Source organism: Daphnia magna, linkage group LG5 (genome assembly GCF_020631705.1).
Source record: "Daphnia magna isolate NIES linkage group LG5, ASM2063170v1.1, whole genome shotgun sequence".
Classification (NCBI taxonomy): Eukaryota; Metazoa; Arthropoda; class Branchiopoda; order Diplostraca; family Daphniidae; genus Daphnia; species Daphnia magna.
In genome coordinates, this window is record NC_059186.1 from 8,465,955 (window position 1) to 8,485,540 (window position 19,586).

The following is a 19,586-nucleotide window of genomic DNA, read 5'->3' on the forward strand; positions in this document are numbered from 1 at the left end:
GGTGAAGTAAAACGGACAACAATAAAAATTACGTACGTAGGTACAAACGCAACATCCTAGAACACATCCTGTTGTGTAGCTGCTATACACGTCCAGTTCATAATTTTAATGTGCTAAAAAACAGATGTGCGTGTTCCATAAACTTTTGTGCGACAGACCGATGCCGCGATTGCGTCCATCCTACAAGTGTCATGGACTATACGTAACCTACCAAGGTAATATGTCCATGTCGACCCAGTTTTCTTTTCAACGCGCTCCTATCTTTCACTATTCAATAATAATATCTATTTTTTAAAAGTTTAATAAAGGGAGAATTTCAAGGTTTTTTAAAAAAATCTATTTGATGATTTAGATTTTTATTTTGAGCGCGGCAAAAAAAGAAATTCAAATCAGAGGGGGAAAAAAACTAAACAATTTTATACTGTTTCATGATAAGTCAGACATGCACCTTTATACATTTGACCTGCAAACATAGGACATGTATAGTTGAACGGCCTTCGAAGTTGTCGAAGGTTTTTCGTGGCGTTACTTTCAGAGAGCGGCAGCTGTGACGAAATAGCGTTTCAAATTGATTGGGTGTGGCAACACACAGAGGCTAAAAGGTCGCTTAATGAAACACGAACTTTGTTGAACGTTTTTTTTTAAAGGATTCCACGATGATAAGCAGTATGGCCTAGAGTGGGGAAAAAAATACGATGCAACACGGCATTCACTGGAATTGTCGGAACCGCGCAAAATCGAAAGGTTCAGATTGGTTTAATCAAATTCTACAACCTATTCTTTGTGTGCCAATTATTTTGCCATCGAGAATTTGCCTAGGTTTCTAACCTTCTGCCGCCTAAGAAGGCCGCAGAGTACGACGGGATTCGTCCTATTTTTACTGATCGAAATGTGTGGGTGAGACGGGAGTGCGGCGGGTTAAGGGCGTCACATTCGATAGACTGTGTTGACACAATTGCGAGGAAAGCCAAGAAGCTTTGTTTAAACACGCGTTGCTCAGATGAAAGTGGCGATTTGCTTAACGGGTCGTAAACTAACTGTGAAATAGAAAGGCATTTGATTTTGAAAACGGTAAAAATCTAATTATTCTCAAGGAAAATAGATGCAGACTTGCTAATATGCTTTCTCCTTTCTTTCTACTTTATATTGTGTTTTCTTTTTTCTTTCAGGATTTCCCCCCCGTTCTCTTCCCATCAGTTCCACACTATTTCCTAAATCTTAAAAGAAAAGAAAAAAAACGCGTATAGAAAACGAGACACAACAAAGCAGTTCGTTTGCGATAGAGGATCAACACACCGCCAATTTATTGCAAAAATATTGCTATATAAAAGTACAAAACACATATGGCATGACATACAGGCTAGAAAAAACGAAAAGTATTTCAAAAAATATTAAGGCCATTCCGATGATCCATTGCATTACGTGTCAAATTGATAGCCGTTGCCGTACGCGGGTTTTATGACACGATTCAGCGTAAATGGTCTAATCCCTAATAGATTACAGCAAGCAAAGAAAATGTAATGTCGTCATTTGATTCACGTCATTGTGCGTGCGCGTTTAACTCGGCGGGGGGGTAGGGCGTAATACGGTAGATTGTGTGTCGTTTTTAGTTTTCGTTGCATAATCATATATAATTTAGGAAGAAAGTGATGATAGTGGATCTACACATTGAGATTTAGAAACGTGATGGACGCTGTTCGATGGAATTATTCACATTTTCACGGTCTTTGCCATCGCTGAAAAGGGCCTGAATTTGTTCCGGCGTTTTGCCTTTCGTCTCGGGCAAGATGAAGATGCCAAACAAGATGCCGATAAAGCACAAGATGCCAAAGACCCAAAACGTCCCGGCATTGGTGAGGCTTCTTTGCATGTCAATGAAGGCTTTAGTGACAATGAACGAAGTGATCCAGTTAGTGAAGGCGACAATTGAGCTGCCAGGACCTTTAAATTTGGCCGGCATCAATTCTCCGGACACGAGCCAAGGCAGAGGACCCACTCCGGCGGCGAAAACAGCAATGAAGAAGATTAACAGGGTCAAAGGGACCCATCCGAATCGTTGGGCCATCTCGCGATCGTTCTCCAGCACGTAGAAGTAGCCACCCAACGCGAAAACGGAGAGGCAAGTTAACGTCTCCGACAGTAGAAACAAAACCTTTCGTCCTAAACGCTCCACTAAAATGGAAGACGACAGCGCAGCCACCAACTGAAGACACAATTATTCAATTAAAGTCCAAAAGTGGGGCCATTTTTCTTTTGTTTTTCATGTTATACCAGAACGAAATTGAGAATGACGGCGCTGACGAGCCCGTCTAAACTGGAACCGGACAAGCGGAAGATTTCCACCGAATTGAAGAGGGCCGCGTTAATGCCGGAGAGCTGTTGAAGAACCATCAGGCCAATTCCGATGAGTACGGGCTTGTAAACAGCAGGTCGTGTGATGTCAGAGAATCGAGATTCTTGAGCCGCATCTTCTACAATGAGAGCCTCAATGCGACTCAGCTCGGCTTTTACGTAATTGTAATCATTCCCGCGCAACCAGAGTAACGAGGATTCGGCGTCTCCTTGGCGACCTGTGCGTGCAATCATCAACAGTTGCCATCAAATATGAACTCTATTTACAACTTGTTATTGTTATTTGATGAAAAAAGCTCGTCGGTGCCCCGAGCTTTAACCGCCAGAAGGTGCACATCACGTTCACTTACGGTGGCCGTGACCGACAAGTTTTGAATAGAGATTGTTTAAATATGCCAGTTTTTACGCCATTCACTACGAGTTCAATATTCGAAAAAAGGGAACGAACCCAAATATAGAATTCAAGCTAATTGAGATAGGTGGTGGGAGAAAAGAAAAAAAAAATAAAGAACTGGAAAAGACCTAAATGTGGTTTAAGAAATAAGACCTGAATTAACGTGAGCCGACGGCCGTGTTGGGGCCACCAACCTGCTGCTTAGTGTGACTTTTTCTTCTTTCTATGTCGCACCCGAAAATCTAGCCCAAGGATACAAACGTAATTGTTTTTTGTGTTTTTTTTTCTCGAAAAAAATGAAAACTATATAGTTTGTGGTGAACAACAACAACTAACAATTGTTATAGGCACGATTGATAAATAATCGTCTGCGTGATTCTATCTCGCTTGGATGTGGCGTCAATTTGCGTATGACGACGAGAGGGGGGAGAAAAACGCGGTCATTGACTGCAATTTGCGCGCGATTTTTGATTTTGAAAAAAACAAAAGAACAACAAACAAAAATACCTTGTTTGACTAAAAAGTATGGCGAGTCCGGCACGAAGATGACTCCGACGAGAACCAGCACAGGGAAAAGGGTGCAGATGGTCGAAATCCAGCGCCAATCCTATCATCGCAGCCAATTGAAAAGAGAACGCGGCCAAAAGCCAAAAAATACGCGCGTAAGTTCAAAGACCCACAAAATAATTCAAGGCGCCTTTGTTTTTTTTTTTTGCTGACCAGATTTCTACATCAATCTGGTCAAACCGCAACAGCAATAACCAGTAATCAAGAATGGAAGCAATAATTAAGTCAATTGTGTTGTTGTTTACCAGCCATCCCAATAGACTTGTTGCCAAAATTCCGGCGGACATCATGGCAGAGAAGAGCATACCCAGCGCTCCTCGCATCGAGATGGTGGACGTTTCACCTGCGTCATTATTTGTGTTAACGACAACACAATAGAAAAAGAAAAATGGCCGGAAAGGTGGAACGGTTATGCGTGTAAGAAAGCCCACAAAAAAACCAAAAAAAAAACGTGACACGAACCAACTGTTTCTGCAGTTGTTATCTATTTGAAAACATCTGTGAAAACATACCGATGTAGCTAGGAGCTACGACGCAGCAAACGCCTCCAGCTAATCCACCGACAATCCGACCGACATACAACATACCTGTGCGTGAATGCAAAATGTCAACGTTACATAACCAAAAAATGGAGTAAACATCTTTCTTCTGCCAAGTTTCGCGTTTGAGAAAGGATTTGAACAAATGCGAAATTGATTTTTCTCGCAAGGGTATTTGACGGTCAACTCATTTTGAAAACAAAACAAACAAAAAAAAAAAAAAAGAGGGGACTAATCCTACTTACTAGCATGAACGCCCAATGTGATCAACAGCCAGCCGGCCGTGTAGAGCAAAAAGACGGCGGCCAGGATGACCTTTCGACCGAATCTGTCCATGAGGAAGCCTCCGCAAAGGCATCCAACTACGGCACCGACATTAATCAGCGACCCTACCCACGACATTTGATCTTCGTCCAACAACAAGTGCCACACGCTTTCCTGGTCCTCTGTCGTGATGTCATCACTGGCCGTGATCGTACCGTTGGCCGACTTCAATTGCGGTTGCACCGGACTGCACCAGCCCAGATAAGTTCCCAGAACGAAAGCACCGAATAATGCTTTAAAAGCAAACGAAGAGAAATGAGTTATTCAATATTTTAAAAAAACAGAGGTAGGCTATACCACTGAAAATGCGGTACGTCAGCAATGATTTAGTTTCCAAATGCAAAACATTTTTGGACGTTACCTGGCAGAGTTGCTAAAATCTGGGGTAACTTGGGCGCATTCGAGTCATCGATCCTCTCGATGTCTACGTGACAGACGGTGCTGCCCTTATCCGACGAGGTAGGACGATCCTGACGACTAGTTTCTTTGAAATCATCTTCAGGGACGAAAGCCTTATTGATCGCCGCCATGTCTGCGTCAACAAGCGGCACACGCGGGAAAACACACGCAACAAAAAACGAGGAAATCCGGACGATGTCAAAAACTACTTTCTTTTCGCTTTGAAAAGAAACAAAACAAAAAAATGGACTGCACGTCTCCAACGAACTTTGCGAAATAGAACAGTTGCTAAACTCGCGACAAGTAATTGTCTATACACGTGGCTTGTTATTATTAACAAGTTCTCCTTTCGTGAAAACTCGGGAGCTGTGCAAACAAGTTGTCGGAGGAATTCTTATTTTCGGGTGCTGATTCAATGAAAATCGCCAACTTTTCGACACTAAATGAAATTCGACAAGAAGAAACAATGTGGTTGTTTGATTAAAATTGGATGAAACGGGGGGACATAAGTGGAGGATGAACAACAACAAGTGGGAACGGTCTCGGGTCCGACAGCAACAGCAGAAAGACTTAAGTCGAACATTGCGCTCCTTTTATATCGAGTCAGCAAGAGATTGCTGCTACGTCCAAAAAGTGAACCCACGAAACACTCGTCGGCAACTCTGGCGTGAGAAAATGAGGGAAAAATAAAGGTAAAAAGAAAAGAGAGACTAAGAGGGAAAAAAGAAAGAGACGGATGAAAGGTGGAGAAGAAAAAGAAAACAACCAGTTGCGTTGCAAACTGACACGCAGACACACAAACGCCGAATGTTTTGATTTCAAACAGAATATGGCCATTGAAGAGAATGTAAAGCTATATACGCACACACGCGTGCAATATCTTTTCAACGATTCTTGTCTCCGTTTTCGATGTCTTTCGAGTTATTGCATAACAACTAGCTCACACACACACACAAAAATGACAACAAAAAGCCAATAGAAGCCATAGTTTGAAGGCCAGCTAGAAGAGAAAAAGAGGCCAAACAATACAGGCATTAGATTACCTTTGTATTTGGCGAAGATCTTTCGATTGAGCCAAGGCTATTCAATCCTCTTTTGCCCAACAGACGGCAACGATCCTGAACAAAAGAGATCTGGACAACGGAGGCTTCATCGGCTCTTGTGGGATATTACACGATAGACGAGATAAGGAACCCTCTCGATGTGTACAGGCAACAAGAGCCGATGAACTGTTTTTCAATCTCGTGATTTTTCGATGGTTCTGCCTTTCAGCAGACAGTGCGTCCAACCAAACCCCAGACATACAGCTCCGATCGATAAACAAGTTTGTGTACAAAAAATAGGGGCTCTGAGTATTGTAATACACTGATTCCCTGCCATGCAAATGAAAGTACGATACACTACCGTTTTCATTTATTTCATTTTCTTTTCTTTTTTTTTTATGAGCGAGGGTTCATTCAATAGACACGAGCCAGACAAGTCGACGCTGGAGAAGGGTTACGTCATACAAAAAAAAAGCTTTTTTTTTTCATTACTGTCCGGTATAGAATAATACAACACATGTCGCTATTAAAGGTACGCCGTCATCGTAAGAATGAAATTGGGGTCACCCCGCTGGGCTTGAAGAGTAAATAAAAGAACGAAAAAAAAAGAGAGAGAGAGAGAACTGGAACTATGGGTTTAGGTGTTTCATGTCACGGCGACATGCATTTCGCCTTTCTATTATTCAGAGCGTTCCAAGATCTCCCGGTTCTTATGTGTGTGTATATATACCATAAGAAATAAAGGCTTTCCTGTCTCTTCGTTTCACCAGTTATCTCTGCCGTGTAGAGCGACTGCAATAAATAAAAATGAATCCGCTCCGTTCAAAACAAATAAATAAATAAAATTTGATCCCCGTGTGGCTCTAAGGCGCAGTTAAATATGCGTGTAGCCGATTTTCTTTGCTCGTCATTTCTCAGGGTGGGGGGGAATGATTTGCGAATCACGTTGAAACGTGAAGCAATGTAAATACAGAGTGTAGAACAAGGGTAACTACTGTAATAACCGTTTTCCTGTGTGTGCCGGCCAGAAGTTTGTTTGTTGTAGACACTCGATGACGGGACGGCAGAAACATATTCAGCTGGGCCAAATGACGTCAGTGCAGTGGCGGCTTCAAAGATGCCAGGATTCCCCTTTCTATTGAGGTTGCTGGATCCCTTTCCCGGATCTAACCGCGACACTTGTGCTTACCTAGCGAACGCAATAGTACGTGAAAAAGCACACACGGTTAATTGTTTGTATTGACCCACACGTGCGCACACGTATAGACTTTAATGCCACAAGAGTAATTTTTAAATGTCGTCATTTCAGGTACCACAACATTTAGAAAGGGGATATCGGAAGACTTTAAACTGAAATTATTCCAATCAATTTCCGACATTGACGTGTATAATAATAATAAAAAGCAATGACGCCATTACATGGACATATGATAAAAAACACAAAATTTTAAAAATAGAAAATTCTTAGGAAAAAACAAATAAAAAAACCATTAAAATAAAAATCGGGAAGGATGGAGAATTACAATTAAGGCTGCCAAACAATCTGTTCAGCGCAGAGAACGTCCCAACGTTTTTGTTTCTTTTCTTTTTTGTTTTAATTTATTTTATCAAATAGAGAGGACGTAAAAAGAAGGAAGTGGAAACGTGATTGTGACGTTGTCATGCGACTTTTTCTCCTGTCCTGTCGTGAGAGGAGAAAGTAGAAATTAAAAATCAGCGCAAACATAAACCAAAAAAAAAACGCAGTTTTCTCTCTTTCTCTCCCGCCCATGTCGTCGTTCCCTTTAGATGTAAGATTTGATTCATTTATTAATTTTTTTTTACTCAATCGCTAGAGGAAACATTAGCAGGTGGGTGGATGCCGAAGAAAGCTTGGATTTGCTCAGGTGTTTTGCCTTTGGTTTCCGGAAGCAAGAAAAGGGTGAAGAAAATACCGAGGACGCAAAAGCCGCCAAACATCCAAAAGGCACCGGAACTTCCGATGGCTTCTTGAATATCGACGAACGTGAGCGTGACGATGAAGGCCAAAAACCAGTTGGTGAACGAGGCGACAGAGCCGCCCGGTCCTTTGACTCTGGCCGGCAAAATCTCGCCGAACATGAGCCACGGCATGGGGCCGGCACCCACGGCAAAAGTGGCAATAAAAAGGATAAGCGACGTCAGCGGTAGCCACCCTAAGGCGGTCACCTGTTGCTGGCAATCGGATGCGGGAGTGGCCTCCAATTCGTTTTCGCATTGCTCTTTGATGAAGAAGAACGCACCCAACGCAAACATTGAAATGCACATGCCAACCTCCGATATGAGGAAAAGGGTTCGGCGACCGAGACGCTCCACCAAAAGCGACGATATGAAGCAAAACAGGACCTAAAGTTTTGTTTAACAAACACAAAAATGAAGTGCCGTTCTACGTCTAATCTAAGATAATAATAATAACGCGCGTCACGTCAGGATAACGTACTTGATCGACATTGAGGAGAACGGCAGCTACCAAGGTGTCGAGTTCAGAGCCGGCTGATTCGAAGATGGCAACAGCGTTGAATAAGGCCGCGTTGATACCTGAGAGTTGTTGGAATACCATCAAACCAATGGCCACCATGACGGGCTTCCAGGCCCAGCTACTCCAGAGATCGGAGAATCGGCTTTTCTGAGACAATTCGATGCGGACGCGAGCTTCCATTTCGGCCAGTTCTTGCTCCATATCGTATTCAGGTCCTCGCAGCCATTTCAAAGCATCGCGAGCTTCAGACGATTTTCCTGCAAATATTGTTCAATTGAAAAATAGTAAAATCCAATAAAATCTCGTAAACAAATATTTGTCCAAATATGAAGCCATGTTGTTCAATACGGGACTCGTATCGCCCGTGCGCTGAAAGCTAAGAGCAGGCTTTTCGTCTGCATTTATTGTGATTAGATTACGGGGTCGTAATTCATTGGATTCCGATCGTCTGGACTTTTGTGATCACATGATTGCCACATGTCTGTTTAGAAAGCTTTAAAAATACAAACCAATCGAAAGCTCTTGACCGAGGAAAAAAAGAAAAGAAATCCAGACATCGTAATTATTCAAATCGATTTTAAAAAAACAAAAAAAAACAAAGAAAACTGTCGGTAAAAATTTTCCTTTTCCGGTTCGTAAGTTTAACGACCCTCGGCCGGGATTTCGAATAGTTTTGTCGAGTTGCAGAGACGGGAAAAGTACGAACCTTTTTTAACAGAGTAGTAAGGCGATTCGGGAATGTACAGCACGGACACGAGAAAGATGAAGGGGAAGACAGCCTCGATAGCCGAGATCAATCGCCAATCGAGTCCTAGACCGAACAAGCTGACGACCAAAATGCCCAAGACTACCATCAATTGGAATGAGAATCCAAGGAGGCCTCGCACGCTGGGGATAGAGATCTCACCTGAAATTGCAAGAAAATTTATGTTATTAGAAATAACTGTTTAAAAAATGGTTGATAAAAAAGAGGGGTTTTTTTTACCAACATAGCTGGGCGCTACGACGGAGACTATGCCACCGGCCGCCCCACCCAGGATTCGGCCAATGTACAACATACCTGTCAAAGTCAACACAGGTGAATACTTTGACAAACAAGATAAACTACTTGATGTTTACTGGGATCAACGGCGACAATTATGAGTAGCCAGCCAACGACGAACGGCAAGGACAAAGAGATGAGGACCAATTTCCGTCCGAAACGATCCATCAAAAAGCCTCCGGAGAGAGCTCCCAATAAGGCGCCAAGATTGACGAATGAACCCACCATGGCCATTTCAGTGTTATCTAATTTCACGTACCAGACGCTCTCCTCGTTCGTGACGTGTGGAGGCACTGTGGCATTCTGAATTTGCTGCAATTGTGGTTGAACCGGTGACGACCATCCCAGAAAACTTCCAAGGATGAAGGCACCCCACGAGGCTATGAATAAAAGGAAAAAGAAAATTGCTGCTAATTGACGGGTGAAGTTTCAACAAAACACTCAACTAATGATTACCGGCAATCGTCGCTATGAACAATGGCGCCTTGCGAGCTGCAGAGTAATCGATGTCGCCGCCAAGGATTTCACGGGCTTTCGCTGAGGCTGACGAATTTCTAGACTCCAAATCTTGGCTCTTTTCGAGATTTACGTCCTCGTCCGCAACGAATCCTTCATTAACAGATGCCATGTCTAAATACGTAAAATAATTGAATGAATGAGAAAAATTTTGAATGGTTAAATGGAATCTAGTAATTTCAGCAGTACTTTTGGGCCAAGGAAAAACTAAGAAACAACCACCACACAATGAACACCGGATCCTAATGAAATATCAGAGAAGCTTGTTCAAGGCTAAATATACCAAAGGGCAAAGATGGGAATGATTGAAAGGTGACAACTTTCTTTTTGAAAAAGAAACAAATAGGTGGGTCAAAATTCTGCCTTGTTTGACAGACAGCTTTATCATTTTTGACAGATAGGATCCGTTATGAACAGCAAACACAACAGTGGTCAGCATCATAACCTTGGTTAACAGGCATGCAGGTCATGGGTTCCTTAATGGTTCCTATTTGACTAGATAATTTTAAGGTACCAATAGGAATAGGCCTCTATAACTTAGAAAGCAAATGGTCAAAACTGTCCACAAAAATCCACTTTCTAGCTTAATGGCATGGTTGTTGGGGCAGGACCTCCAACATTTAATTAGGCTCGTCCGCAAAACTCATTTAAACATCTTTTTCCGTTTTTGGACACAGTTATTATTGATGACTTTAATCTAGATCTACAAAATTTTATGGTACTATGATTTTTAAAAAATTACCTGTATAAATGCTTCGTCAACTATGCGCCGGAGACTCCGCGTAAAAATACGTATATGAAATTTTCACGGACAGCAATTAAATGCGTCATTGAAGTCAATCAACTTTCTCCGTAATAGCTAAGAAACGAATGCATCACATGGACATTCAGCGAAAATTTGGGGGAGTTATTGCAGACGCAGGGAATACTGTCAAATTATGTAAACAAAGGAACATTGCCATTTTCTATATTACATTTCAATTTTCATTTAAGAAAAACCAAAAACCAAAAAGCCGGTTATCAATCATTTTCTTCAACTCGGCTCAATTAATGACAAGTACATGATAAGGAGCTAAAAAAATTATTATTTTATTTTATTGTTGATAAGATAACGTTTTGGCATCAATAGATTTATTTTGTTTCAGTGGCCGCTAGATGGCAGGTAATCATTCACGTGCAAGCATGGTGAAGTTTTTAAGTTCTGGTGTTATGTTTTGAGTGCGTTGAGCCTCATGGCGAGTAATTCTATCTGCGCATTAGTCAAGTGCATCAGGTACATCGACGAATGGCAGTAGATCACGGTAAGATTGAAAAAAAAAAACCTCTTTCATTTTCAGACAAGTAGCAAAATTCAATAATTTTTTATCAAATCCTATCATCTACTTCATTCTAACCCCACTTCCTCCAACCCCATTTTTATTCGAGGTTAAGTCTGGACTATGTCTTATTTTGTATTCGCCAGTAACAACTTTGTTGTAATGAGCCGATTGAAATATGATGACACGATTGACACGATAGAAATTTTTTTGCAAGCTTTGCACAGCAACAGCTTACATTTCATTCATGGGGAAATTTGGCTTTTTCAATAATGGGGAAATCAATTGTAAATCAAGAATATGCCAAAGCTTTGAGCATTGCTAGTTACAGAGTTAGTGTGCAATCACCAGTTCTTGAAATTCTTTTGAAACTGTTTTATAGTATCATCAAATAAATATTTTCTGTTAATCATTGCCAAAAAGTTGCACGTTATTTCACAGAAATCTAACTAGGTACAATTAGCGTGCAACGTAAAAAATTTGCAATAGCAGTCATTTCAGATTTGTGTGTTAAAGACAATAGTGCTAATCACATAGCTGAGTTATTTAATATGCATATGATTGCAAACCTATTAATGATCAACAGGCTGTTAATGCTTAGCTTTACGCTCACACGGTGTCAGTCGCTTTGGATGTTATTACATTACTTAATGTTCCTATCAGTTCTGGAATCAAAACTACCGAGAATTCTAAGCGCCATTCAATGCTCGATTTGTTTGTGAATTTTTTAGCCCTTCTGCCTTGGGTTTCAGAGTCCAAAACACGTCGAGTCCGCCTACTTGTGGGGGTTTCCAGCTCTTTGGCCACCAACCGGCAGTGCTGGAACGTGCCACAACCAAGCCAATGGAGAACTGCGTCATCCCACTGAACACCCGGATAACTCCGGGGATCCAGCAAAGGACACTGAAAACGAGACGCAAGTAGAGATAGTAGAACCACTGTGAGTACGACATGTGGTGAATAAAGTTGGCGGCCGGCAGTCCAACTACGTTGGCGTAGTAAGCAAACAGACTCTCGAAAGAAACTCCTGGATAATATAAGGTCGCGCCTTTCGCCACTGCCCTGGCCATGTGCTCAAACTCGGCTGAAGCGTCTTTAAAAGCCGGCTTAATCATCTATGCATATCGGTAAAAAAAGGTGGTGTTAACTTTATTTGAACAAATAATTCGAAAATGATTTAATCGACTTACTTTGTCCAGATAGTGACGGCACAAATCTCTTGTGAGGTCCAGATTATCCCCATCACAAAAGTTGAACCGATCCTCAATACCGAGTAGGTAACCTTTTGATAAAGTTGTTGGATTAACTGTTGGAAATCAATGGAAATTCTTGCGATTTTACCTATGCATCGCCAGAAGTGGATAAACCCACTGAGATCGTCGTCAGAGGCGTAGGTAGCACCGAACTTGTGAGGGAAGAGAACGAGGACTCCAACGAAAGCAAATTGTGAATCAGCCATATCGAATTGGTTGAAATAGACGTAAGGCTCCTCTTGGTCGTTATTGGCCGGTTGACGTCTCAATCCAACATACGGGCAGCCAGCCAATTTCTCAGCGTCCTTTTGAAGACTGGCCAGCATGGGGGGATCGTCGAAAGGCTTTCCGCAATCGGCCATTGCCGTGTTGTCAACCTGACGTCTTCGATCGGGTTGGTTCATCTGATTGGAGGCGTGATCGTGCATGCTCCTCACCATCTGGATGGATCGCCTAGCCGGATGATCCTTTTGCCAGACGTCTCCGAAATACCAGGCCGTAACGTGAACCACCGTCCCAATGTAGCGCTTGAACGATTTCAAGACAGTCTCGGATTTTTGCGTGAAAATAAGCGGCTGGAATTTCAAACCAAAATGTAAGGTAATCTTTAATAGTTAATTACAATTGAATTATGTACCTTGAGAATTTGAGGCGAGGTGAGCATGGTGATGAGGGAAACGAAGTGAGCTAGAGAAATGCCCGCGAAATGTCGACGAGCAAATTCTTGCCCTCGCTGGAACTTGACTGGGTTGTACCAAGGCGGCGGAACAGTAGGCAAATTTCCCATCTCTACGGGAACTGTCTGCCCTTTGGACCGAATTATCGTTGCATCGAAATATAAAAAATAAAGATGTAAACCACAGTTGCGTATTTGCTAACGTTATCTAACCTATTCCACAGGGGTATCCTACTAGAGCAAAGTGATTTGTGAGTGAAATACCTTCAAGAAGTTGGACCAGTCTCTCCTCGGCAACACTTTTATTGGCAGTCCCGGCGTGTGTTTTCTCGGAATTCAAGGACGCTTGCTTGCTTAGGTAGGGACAATGATCAGCCATTTTCCTCTTGTGCAAACACGTTGTATCCGTTAAACGATGCGAGCAAAGGCCGAGCAGCTAGTTACCTCCCGTCTGCAACGACAGTTTTCAAGCCAATGGATCAATAAACCGAGACATCCTTTATTTTAAAATGAATTTTGATGACATGGAACTTGTAGTTCTCGGTAAGTTTCACTTGCAAAAATTCTGATAAAATTTATTAAAACGTCCTGTGTTTTTTTTTTTAGTGATGATTACATAAGAAAGTGAAGGCGGATGTTTGTTAAAACAATTTGGGGCATTAAGAACGAAGCAATTTGACAAGCTGAAGAACTTACTCAGCTAGAAACAGCGATTCCGAATTGTTTTCAAAACGATGTGGGGATCTCGGTGGCTGCGGGAGTGGACCTTGCTCGCAGCTCGTCGCCAGACGAGACGTGCAGCGTGAATGCGTTACCAAGGCTGTACCGCCGGGCGCTTTTATATCTCAGATTTTCGTCGTCTGCCACACTCCTCCATTTTTTGAAACAGAACAATTCTGTTCCCGAACCCGGACTTGGACATACACCTCGCTGAGCTCTTTCAACAGCTCCTCGTTCAGACCTTTGAAATTTGGGCGTGTAACCGTCTGATGAAGCAGACGATTTAAACCAAGACAAAAGTCGTTCCATCGCCGCCATTGTTTACAATCAAAACAACAGTCTTAGAAAAACTTGTGCGTAGTTTTTCAAAGACTTCTGAGGCGCACGTAGTATTTTTCGCATCGGCGGCGTTGCACAAGAATAGTGTCGTCATTGCCCAATATTACGCAATTAACCCTTTAGCGCTTGGTGGAATTCTATTTCAGCAGTTAGAGGCAAGGGCAGTCCAGAACGCATTTTTTTTTTTTTATCCAACTTGAATTTAATTTTGATTGAAATTACCTTTATTTGATTAGTGTTCGCTATAGCTAGCCGAAAAGGGAAAACCGGAGACCGAAAAGCCAGTTTACAAAAGGTGTGTGGAGGTCACATAGTATTTGGTATGGGTCAAACATTATCGTCTCACGATTACCTGGAATTGACGCTGATCTCAACGAATCTCATAGTCCATTAAGGTGTTGTCGGATCTCACCAAACGAGCTCAACAGATAACCATGGCAAGTATCAACACCATTACCGAGAACCTTGTACCACTACTAGCTTAGCAACTAAAATGCAAATTTTGCACTTGATCATTTGTTACGTAAGCACCTACAATCGGTCTCGGCGTGTTATTTAGCTGCTGTTTAACGCTCTCGTTAGATTATCTTCAGCTTTTGGTGATAAACATTGGTTCTTTGACATTCTTAGGGATGGTCTAAGATCATTGTTAGTCGTCCTTGAAATCTCGATTCTAGGGGCATTATAGGCCTACTACTGACCTGTGTAAACTTCTCCTTGCCTCTCGTAGGTCATGTGGAGGCCTGAAACCGCACATGCCCTCGTATCGACGAATAATCATTTGTTTTCTTTTGTTTTCTCGTCGAAAATTGTCTAGTTGAATGACATTTTTTCCCAGGCGCTTTACATAATGGTTTTAAAAGGATGTTTTTAAGAATCAAAAGGGTTCTGTTTTTTTTTTTTATGACTCGTAAAAGCTGCACGTGGCTGCAGCGTGACCTCATTCGTCATCAGACGCACCGGGACTTCTTGGAAAAAACCGACAGAGAAGAAGAAAAAGGAGAAGGAGGATAGAGAAAGAAAAAAATAATAAAATCCTCTCCACGTGGGACATCGAAGCCCGTATACGTATGGTGGATAGCAGTGGACGAAACAGGTTACCAGGATTATCATACCCATAGTTAAGGCCTGCCACGCTATAACGCGAACCTCTGCACAGGTTACACACGTGGAGGACATTAGACGACAGCCCACACTGAGCGCGTTCGTAAGTGTGTCTGAAGAGCTTATTCTAAGTGGACTGAAATGTACTAAAGTCGGCCCTTAATGCAGCTCCGTGAATCGTTTACTAGAGATCCCATTACTTTGCCTAGCATTTGAATAGCGAGCGTGGATTCATGCAGGTCATTGACATCGTCTTTCGTTCTACGGTTTGACGTATTTTCAACGGAGCGTAGAGTACGAAACGATCCACGCCCACAATCTTGAAGAAATAAGTTAAAAAGTTAGTGGCTTTGTTATCGCATGTCGATTTTCTTTATCACTTCTTTAGAGGCGCGACCGTTCCGGAAGTATGCGCCCTTCTTGATGTGTCAACAAGCTTCTGAGACACTTGTTTCCCACAATATTGAAACACATTGATGACATTGGGGTCAAAGAACCATATGTCTCAGAAGTCTCCATTTCAAGGCTTCAATCCATTGATGATTCATTGAATTATAATCCACAAGTAGCATTTAGCCCAGACTACTCGAAACCTTCACTTTTTTTGGAAGCGACGTTTGAGTTGGAAAGCTTTACACGTGTCTTCAATAGAAAGTGGAAGTCAAGTTCATTACTGAAAGTCCCATGTAGCCACGCCTGCGGCTGCGTTTGAACGACATTTTCTTCAACCCATTTTCCATATCTTTTCTAACTCTTTCTCTACTTACCTGGTAACCCGGTTACGTGAATCAGAGAAAGCGAGAAGCTGCGGGAGAAACCTATATTTCAATGTTTTTTCCGTTTTGAACATGAGTTCAATTGTACTTCTAGGCTATGGAATTCAGGTCAGTTTGTATGCGTAGGCTTCAGTAATGGCTTAACAGTTGTATGACGTATACTTTCTTCCGGCCAATAGCTTTAAAAAAATATATATGTGTTTTGTAGTTCGTTTAGCTCCACGTGTCGTAATGTGTTTGACCGCTGTGTTTTAACGGTCACGGCCGTTTCTACGATTACTCTTGTATGGCATTGAATGCAGACTAATATAATGGCTGGAATAAGAAACTGGAGAACTTCAAATTTGCGTTTAAAACAAAATTTTGATTGCATAACCAACAATTTGCTGGTTATGCAATCAAAATTTTGTTATTTATTAATTAATAATAAATTATTATTAATAATATTAATTATTCAGCAAATTAGCATTTGCTGCCAGCAAATGCTAATTTGAATAGAAAATTATGTTTGTTTTTTGTGCAAAAGAGGGCGCTCGCGCCATTTTGCCAGTATTTAGCGCCAACCAGCCATCACTAGTCTCTAATTTCTTTGTTTTTACGAAACAACAGGCGTTTCTAAAGCAAGTTCAATGGAAACTTTTAGATTTCTATTCAAAGATTTGTGATATTATTTGGTACTTTAAATTGTGGATTTGCAATATGAAGCCTGTTGAAAAAATGACTTACCTAGAATTGCTTGAAGCACAGCAAAGACACAAGAAAATTCTATCCAACAAGTATGTACAATTAATCATAGTATCCATAACAATTAGAATTTACAGCTGTAACATTTTGTATTTATTGATTGATGTGTTTTTTTTAGATCTGTTCTTCAAAAATTACCTGATAAAGGAAAGAAACTTGTTGAAACAAATCTCAGGATTGAAGAAAAATTGCAAGAATATCAAACAGAAACGGAGGAACTGTCCCAAATGTTATCAGGGATGACACTGTCTCCCAGCCTGAGAGTGGATGTCAACCGAATGGAATGGACAGGGAAAATTGATCCAGCCAATTCATTACTTGAATTGAAATCCAACAATCAGCAGCCAAGTCCACATGATGAGAGTACAGATATAGTGGACATTCTTTTGACCACAAACCAAATGAGCAAAATAATTATTGATGAAAGGTAGCATAGTAGTTTGGTCAAAAGAAATAAAAAAATTTACAGGAGGCTTCATTGACAAAACAGGGCACCTGCAACCATGGCAGGTAAAAGTGTTAACATGCAAGATCCTTGCTACAAGCGTTTAACAGAGAAAGTAGAACATCTTAAACCCAACCACCAATTCAAGCCTTACAAAACCTTGAAGCATGAACAAGATCCATCATCTAAACAGCACCATAGTTGGGATGAAAACACTGCTGCGACTCCACCACAATGGAAACATGATGAGGGTATTAAGCCTATTCCGATTGAAGAATCCTTGCAACTGCAAATTCAAGCTGAAGAGAAGTTAAAGGTATTGATATTTGTTTTGTTGTTCTATTCGAGTAAAACGTGAATTTTTATGCGTCCCAGGCTTTAGAACTACAGCGTTTTCTACCCAAAGCAAGGTCACTCCATGCTATTACTATTCATCCTGAGGAACTCGAAGAAGTTTATGATGAGGAACCTGAGGGAGCGGGAGGTGGTATGGCAATCATCGTACGTCAAGAAGCTGCAGATTGATACGGTGAGAAGAGTTTGCCTAATTTTGCAATAGTATAGTTTTGCGACAGTAATGGATGGTTCCCCCTGAAGTCACTAGCATCACGCAGCAAAATTATACTTGTAACTCCAAGTTTATGAAATAGATTTTTGCACTCATAGTGATCAACGGCAAATTTTGTCAGTTTCTTAAAACAGCTGGATAGTTTCTTTAATTTTGAAGGTACTCGATTTCCCATTTTGAGTCACTCAACCGATGATCTACTATTACATGCAAAATCTAAATTGTCATTGGTCTCGTGCTAAGTCAAAGCGTGCACGCCTGAATTTTCGAAATCCTCGACTGGCCTTGCCAATGCTGCCACCTAGCCTTGGTTTAAAAGTAATCTATTCGAAAATCAATACGTGATGAGCCGAAACAATTTATAGTTTGTTCGATACAGTGACATAATCTTCGCCGTTGTTGATTTCCATTCTCGGCGTAGGAAAAAGAAACCGTCTTTCATATGAAAATTTATAGCTATTGATTTTCGCGTGTCGTTGGCCATTGCTGCGATTGGAAAGAGAATCCCTAGAGATCCTATGTGATTCGTCTTCCCACCACCCAATGAGATTTCCTTCACAATCCCCCCCGTCTCTCGGTTAATTCCTCCGCCATTGTGTTTCTTCCTTGTCCATTTGGGCACTACCCATCATCGATATTAAAACTGGGGGGGTAGTGTGGGTGTCTATTGCGTCATCATTTTCCCTGGCTCCCATTTTTTTTCCCCTTGATTTTTTGCCCACTCATCTTGTGCAAAGAAAGCGACTTTTAAAGTCACAAGATATTACGGTTTTTGAAGAGAAGCCAATTGGCCGTTGTTGTTTGTTTTTGCGTGTCTACATTTTGAAAATAGCCAGCAAAGACCAACGTCATTCTGGCCAGTCATTTAGTCGTGTCAGCTCTGCATGATGATCCCCCCCCCCCCTACCTAGCAACTCTAACGCTTTGTGATTTACAATCGGTAGGATCTACTTCCCAACCAATTGCCCTTTTTTTTTTCATTCGTCAAGAAACACCTTTGAACGTTTCTAAAATGTTCATTTTGACAACACTTGTCAATCAGAAATATGACTTTGTAGTCTATCATTGTGTGTCGAAAAACACACAATGATAGAAGGGCCTTTGAGCGTTATCGATAAGATCGAACAAAGAATAGAGACATCACAGCTCTCGTGTGTCAATCGATAATAAACGCCTCCTCAAAGAATGATCGGCTCGTACATGCACGGGACGCCGGTCACCGGATATATGCGCGCACACTGCTCGGGGCTGAGTGCACAAACGCCAAGTAGTTCGTATTTCTCCGTTTTCGGTACACTTACAGGAAATCCAAGCGAATCGAGTGTTACGAACCCAATCAAACAATTGAAATATTTTGTTGTTTAAACATTCATATTTTGAAAACAGCCTTGTTTTTCGGGGTCGAGATCCCTATAGCTGCTAATCAGCTATTTTGCCATGCCTCTTCGAAAACAAAACAAAAATCATATTTACTTCGAAAAGAAATTTGATAAGTAATGTTGATATAATATGCTGTCCATCACTTCACCGGCTTGTTGTTGTTATCCACTTTTCGTTCGGTTATAGAATTTATATTTTTTATTTTATTTTCCAAGGCATTGCATCTCGCTTACTATAAGCAAATATTCCGGTTCCAACTGGTGCGGCTCGGATCGATTGTTTGCCGCACACGAGTTGGGGAGAGAGTCGTAGAGAGAGAATAGGATTTTCGGCTTGTTCAATTCATATGTTATTTATATGTCCAGTTGTTACACACAGTAGATGAAAGGGTTTGCAAGTCGCTAGGGTACACACGCACACAAAGAAATGCAATAATCTTAAAGAGGTTGTTGCAATGGTTATTCAAATGGGAGGGTGGAATAGATGGGCCGACGACTAGTGACGTCATTTCATTTATGTAGTCGTAGCTGCCGACAGGGACGACTGTCCTTTAACGGATCGAGACGGGAAATTAAAAACTTGGTCGACGCAC

At 41.5% G+C, this 19,586-nt stretch overlaps 4 protein-coding genes across 5 annotated transcripts; 1 reads left to right on the top strand and 3 right to left on the bottom strand.

The window, feature by feature from the left end:
* Positions 1-1,269: 1,269 nt before the first annotated feature.
* On the bottom strand, positions 1,270-5,206 carry LOC116922868 (facilitated trehalose transporter Tret1). Its single transcript, XM_032929327.2, has 7 exons — positions 4,538-5,206; positions 4,098-4,409; positions 3,826-3,900; positions 3,559-3,656; positions 3,254-3,353; positions 2,272-2,570; positions 1,270-2,203 (listed from the first exon to the last, which is right to left on the bottom strand). Exons 1-7 carry the CDS (start codon positions 4,704-4,706, stop codon positions 1,676-1,678), a joined length of 1,581 nt encoding a protein of 526 aa, XP_032785218.2. The 5' UTR covers positions 4,707-5,206; the 3' UTR covers positions 1,270-1,675.
* Positions 5,207-6,839: 1,633 nt separating this feature from the next.
* Positions 6,840-10,603, bottom strand: LOC116922859 (solute carrier family 2, facilitated glucose transporter member 8). Of its 2 annotated transcripts, none has more exons than XM_045173506.1 (7): positions 10,416-10,603; positions 9,614-9,787; positions 9,235-9,537; positions 9,101-9,175; positions 8,822-9,022; positions 8,077-8,372; positions 6,840-7,982 (listed from the first exon to the last, which is right to left on the bottom strand). In XM_045173506.1, exons 2-7 carry the CDS (start codon positions 9,783-9,785, stop codon positions 7,443-7,445), a joined length of 1,587 nt encoding a protein of 528 aa, XP_045029441.1. In that variant the 5' UTR covers positions 9,786-9,787; positions 10,416-10,603; the 3' UTR covers positions 6,840-7,442. The 2 variants fall into 2 exon arrangements, with proteins under 2 accessions (XP_045029441.1, XP_032785207.2); XM_032929316.2 differs by lacking the exon at positions 10,416-10,603 and adding an exon at positions 9,863-10,009.
* A 508-nt stretch (positions 10,604-11,111) lies between these two features.
* Positions 11,112-13,842, bottom strand: LOC116922918. Its single transcript, XM_032929401.2, has 6 exons — positions 13,615-13,842; positions 13,183-13,369; positions 12,880-13,049; positions 12,331-12,817; positions 12,180-12,271; positions 11,112-12,104 (listed from the first exon to the last, which is right to left on the bottom strand). Exons 2-6 carry the CDS (start codon positions 13,295-13,297, stop codon positions 11,679-11,681), a joined length of 1,290 nt encoding a protein of 429 aa, XP_032785292.2. The 5' UTR covers positions 13,298-13,369; positions 13,615-13,842; the 3' UTR covers positions 11,112-11,678.
* Positions 13,843-15,929: 2,087 nt separating this feature from the next.
* LOC116922966 lies at positions 15,930-17,571 on the top strand. The gene is made up of 5 exons (XM_045174533.1): positions 15,930-15,965; positions 16,467-16,633; positions 16,720-17,028; positions 17,092-17,362; positions 17,422-17,571. The coding sequence occupies exons 1-5, from the start codon at positions 15,930-15,932 to the stop codon at positions 17,569-17,571; spliced, it is 933 nt and encodes a 310-aa protein (XP_045030468.1).
* The last annotated feature ends 2,015 nt before the right edge of the window (positions 17,572-19,586 follow it).

Coding starts and splice junctions, on each gene's coding strand:
- LOC116922868 (XM_032929327.2), bottom strand. CDS start 4,706: ATGGCGGCGATCAATAAGGCTTTCGTCCCTGAAGATGATTTCAAAGAA. Junction 4,410..4,537: donor GATTTTAGCAACTCTGCCAG/GTAACGTCCAAA, acceptor TTGCTTTTAAAG/CATTATTCGGTGCTTTCGTT. Junction 2,204..2,271: donor TCATTCTCAATTTCGTTCTG/GTATAACATGAA, acceptor TTGTGTCTTCAG/TTGGTGGCTGCGCTGTCGTC.
- LOC116922859 (XM_045173506.1), bottom strand. CDS start 9,785: ATGGCATCTGTTAATGAAGGATTCGTTGCGGACGAGGACGTAAATCTC. Junction 9,538..9,613: donor GTTCATAGCGACGATTGCCG/GTAATCATTAGT, acceptor TTTTATTCATAG/CCTCGTGGGGTGCCTTCATC. Junction 7,983..8,076: donor TTCTCCTCAATGTCGATCAA/GTACGTTATCCT, acceptor ACAAAACTTTAG/GTCCTGTTTTGCTTCATATC.
- LOC116922918 (XM_032929401.2), bottom strand. CDS start 13,297: ATGGCTGATCATTGTCCCTACCTAAGCAAGCAAGCGTCCTTGAATTCC. Junction 12,272..12,330: donor CCACTTCTGGCGATGCATAG/GTAAAATCGCAA, acceptor CTTTATCAAAAG/GTTACCTACTCGGTATTGAG. Junction 12,105..12,179: donor GCCGTCACTATCTGGACAAA/GTAAGTCGATTA, acceptor CGATATGCATAG/ATGATTAAGCCGGCTTTTAA.
- LOC116922966 (XM_045174533.1), top strand. CDS start 15,930: ATGAGTTCAATTGTACTTCTAGGCTATGGAATTCAG. Junction 15,966..16,466: donor TTCTAGGCTATGGAATTCAG/GTCAGTTTGTAT, acceptor ACGAAACAACAG/GCGTTTCTAAAGCAAGTTCA. Junction 17,363..17,421: donor AAGCTGAAGAGAAGTTAAAG/GTATTGATATTT, acceptor TATGCGTCCCAG/GCTTTAGAACTACAGCGTTT.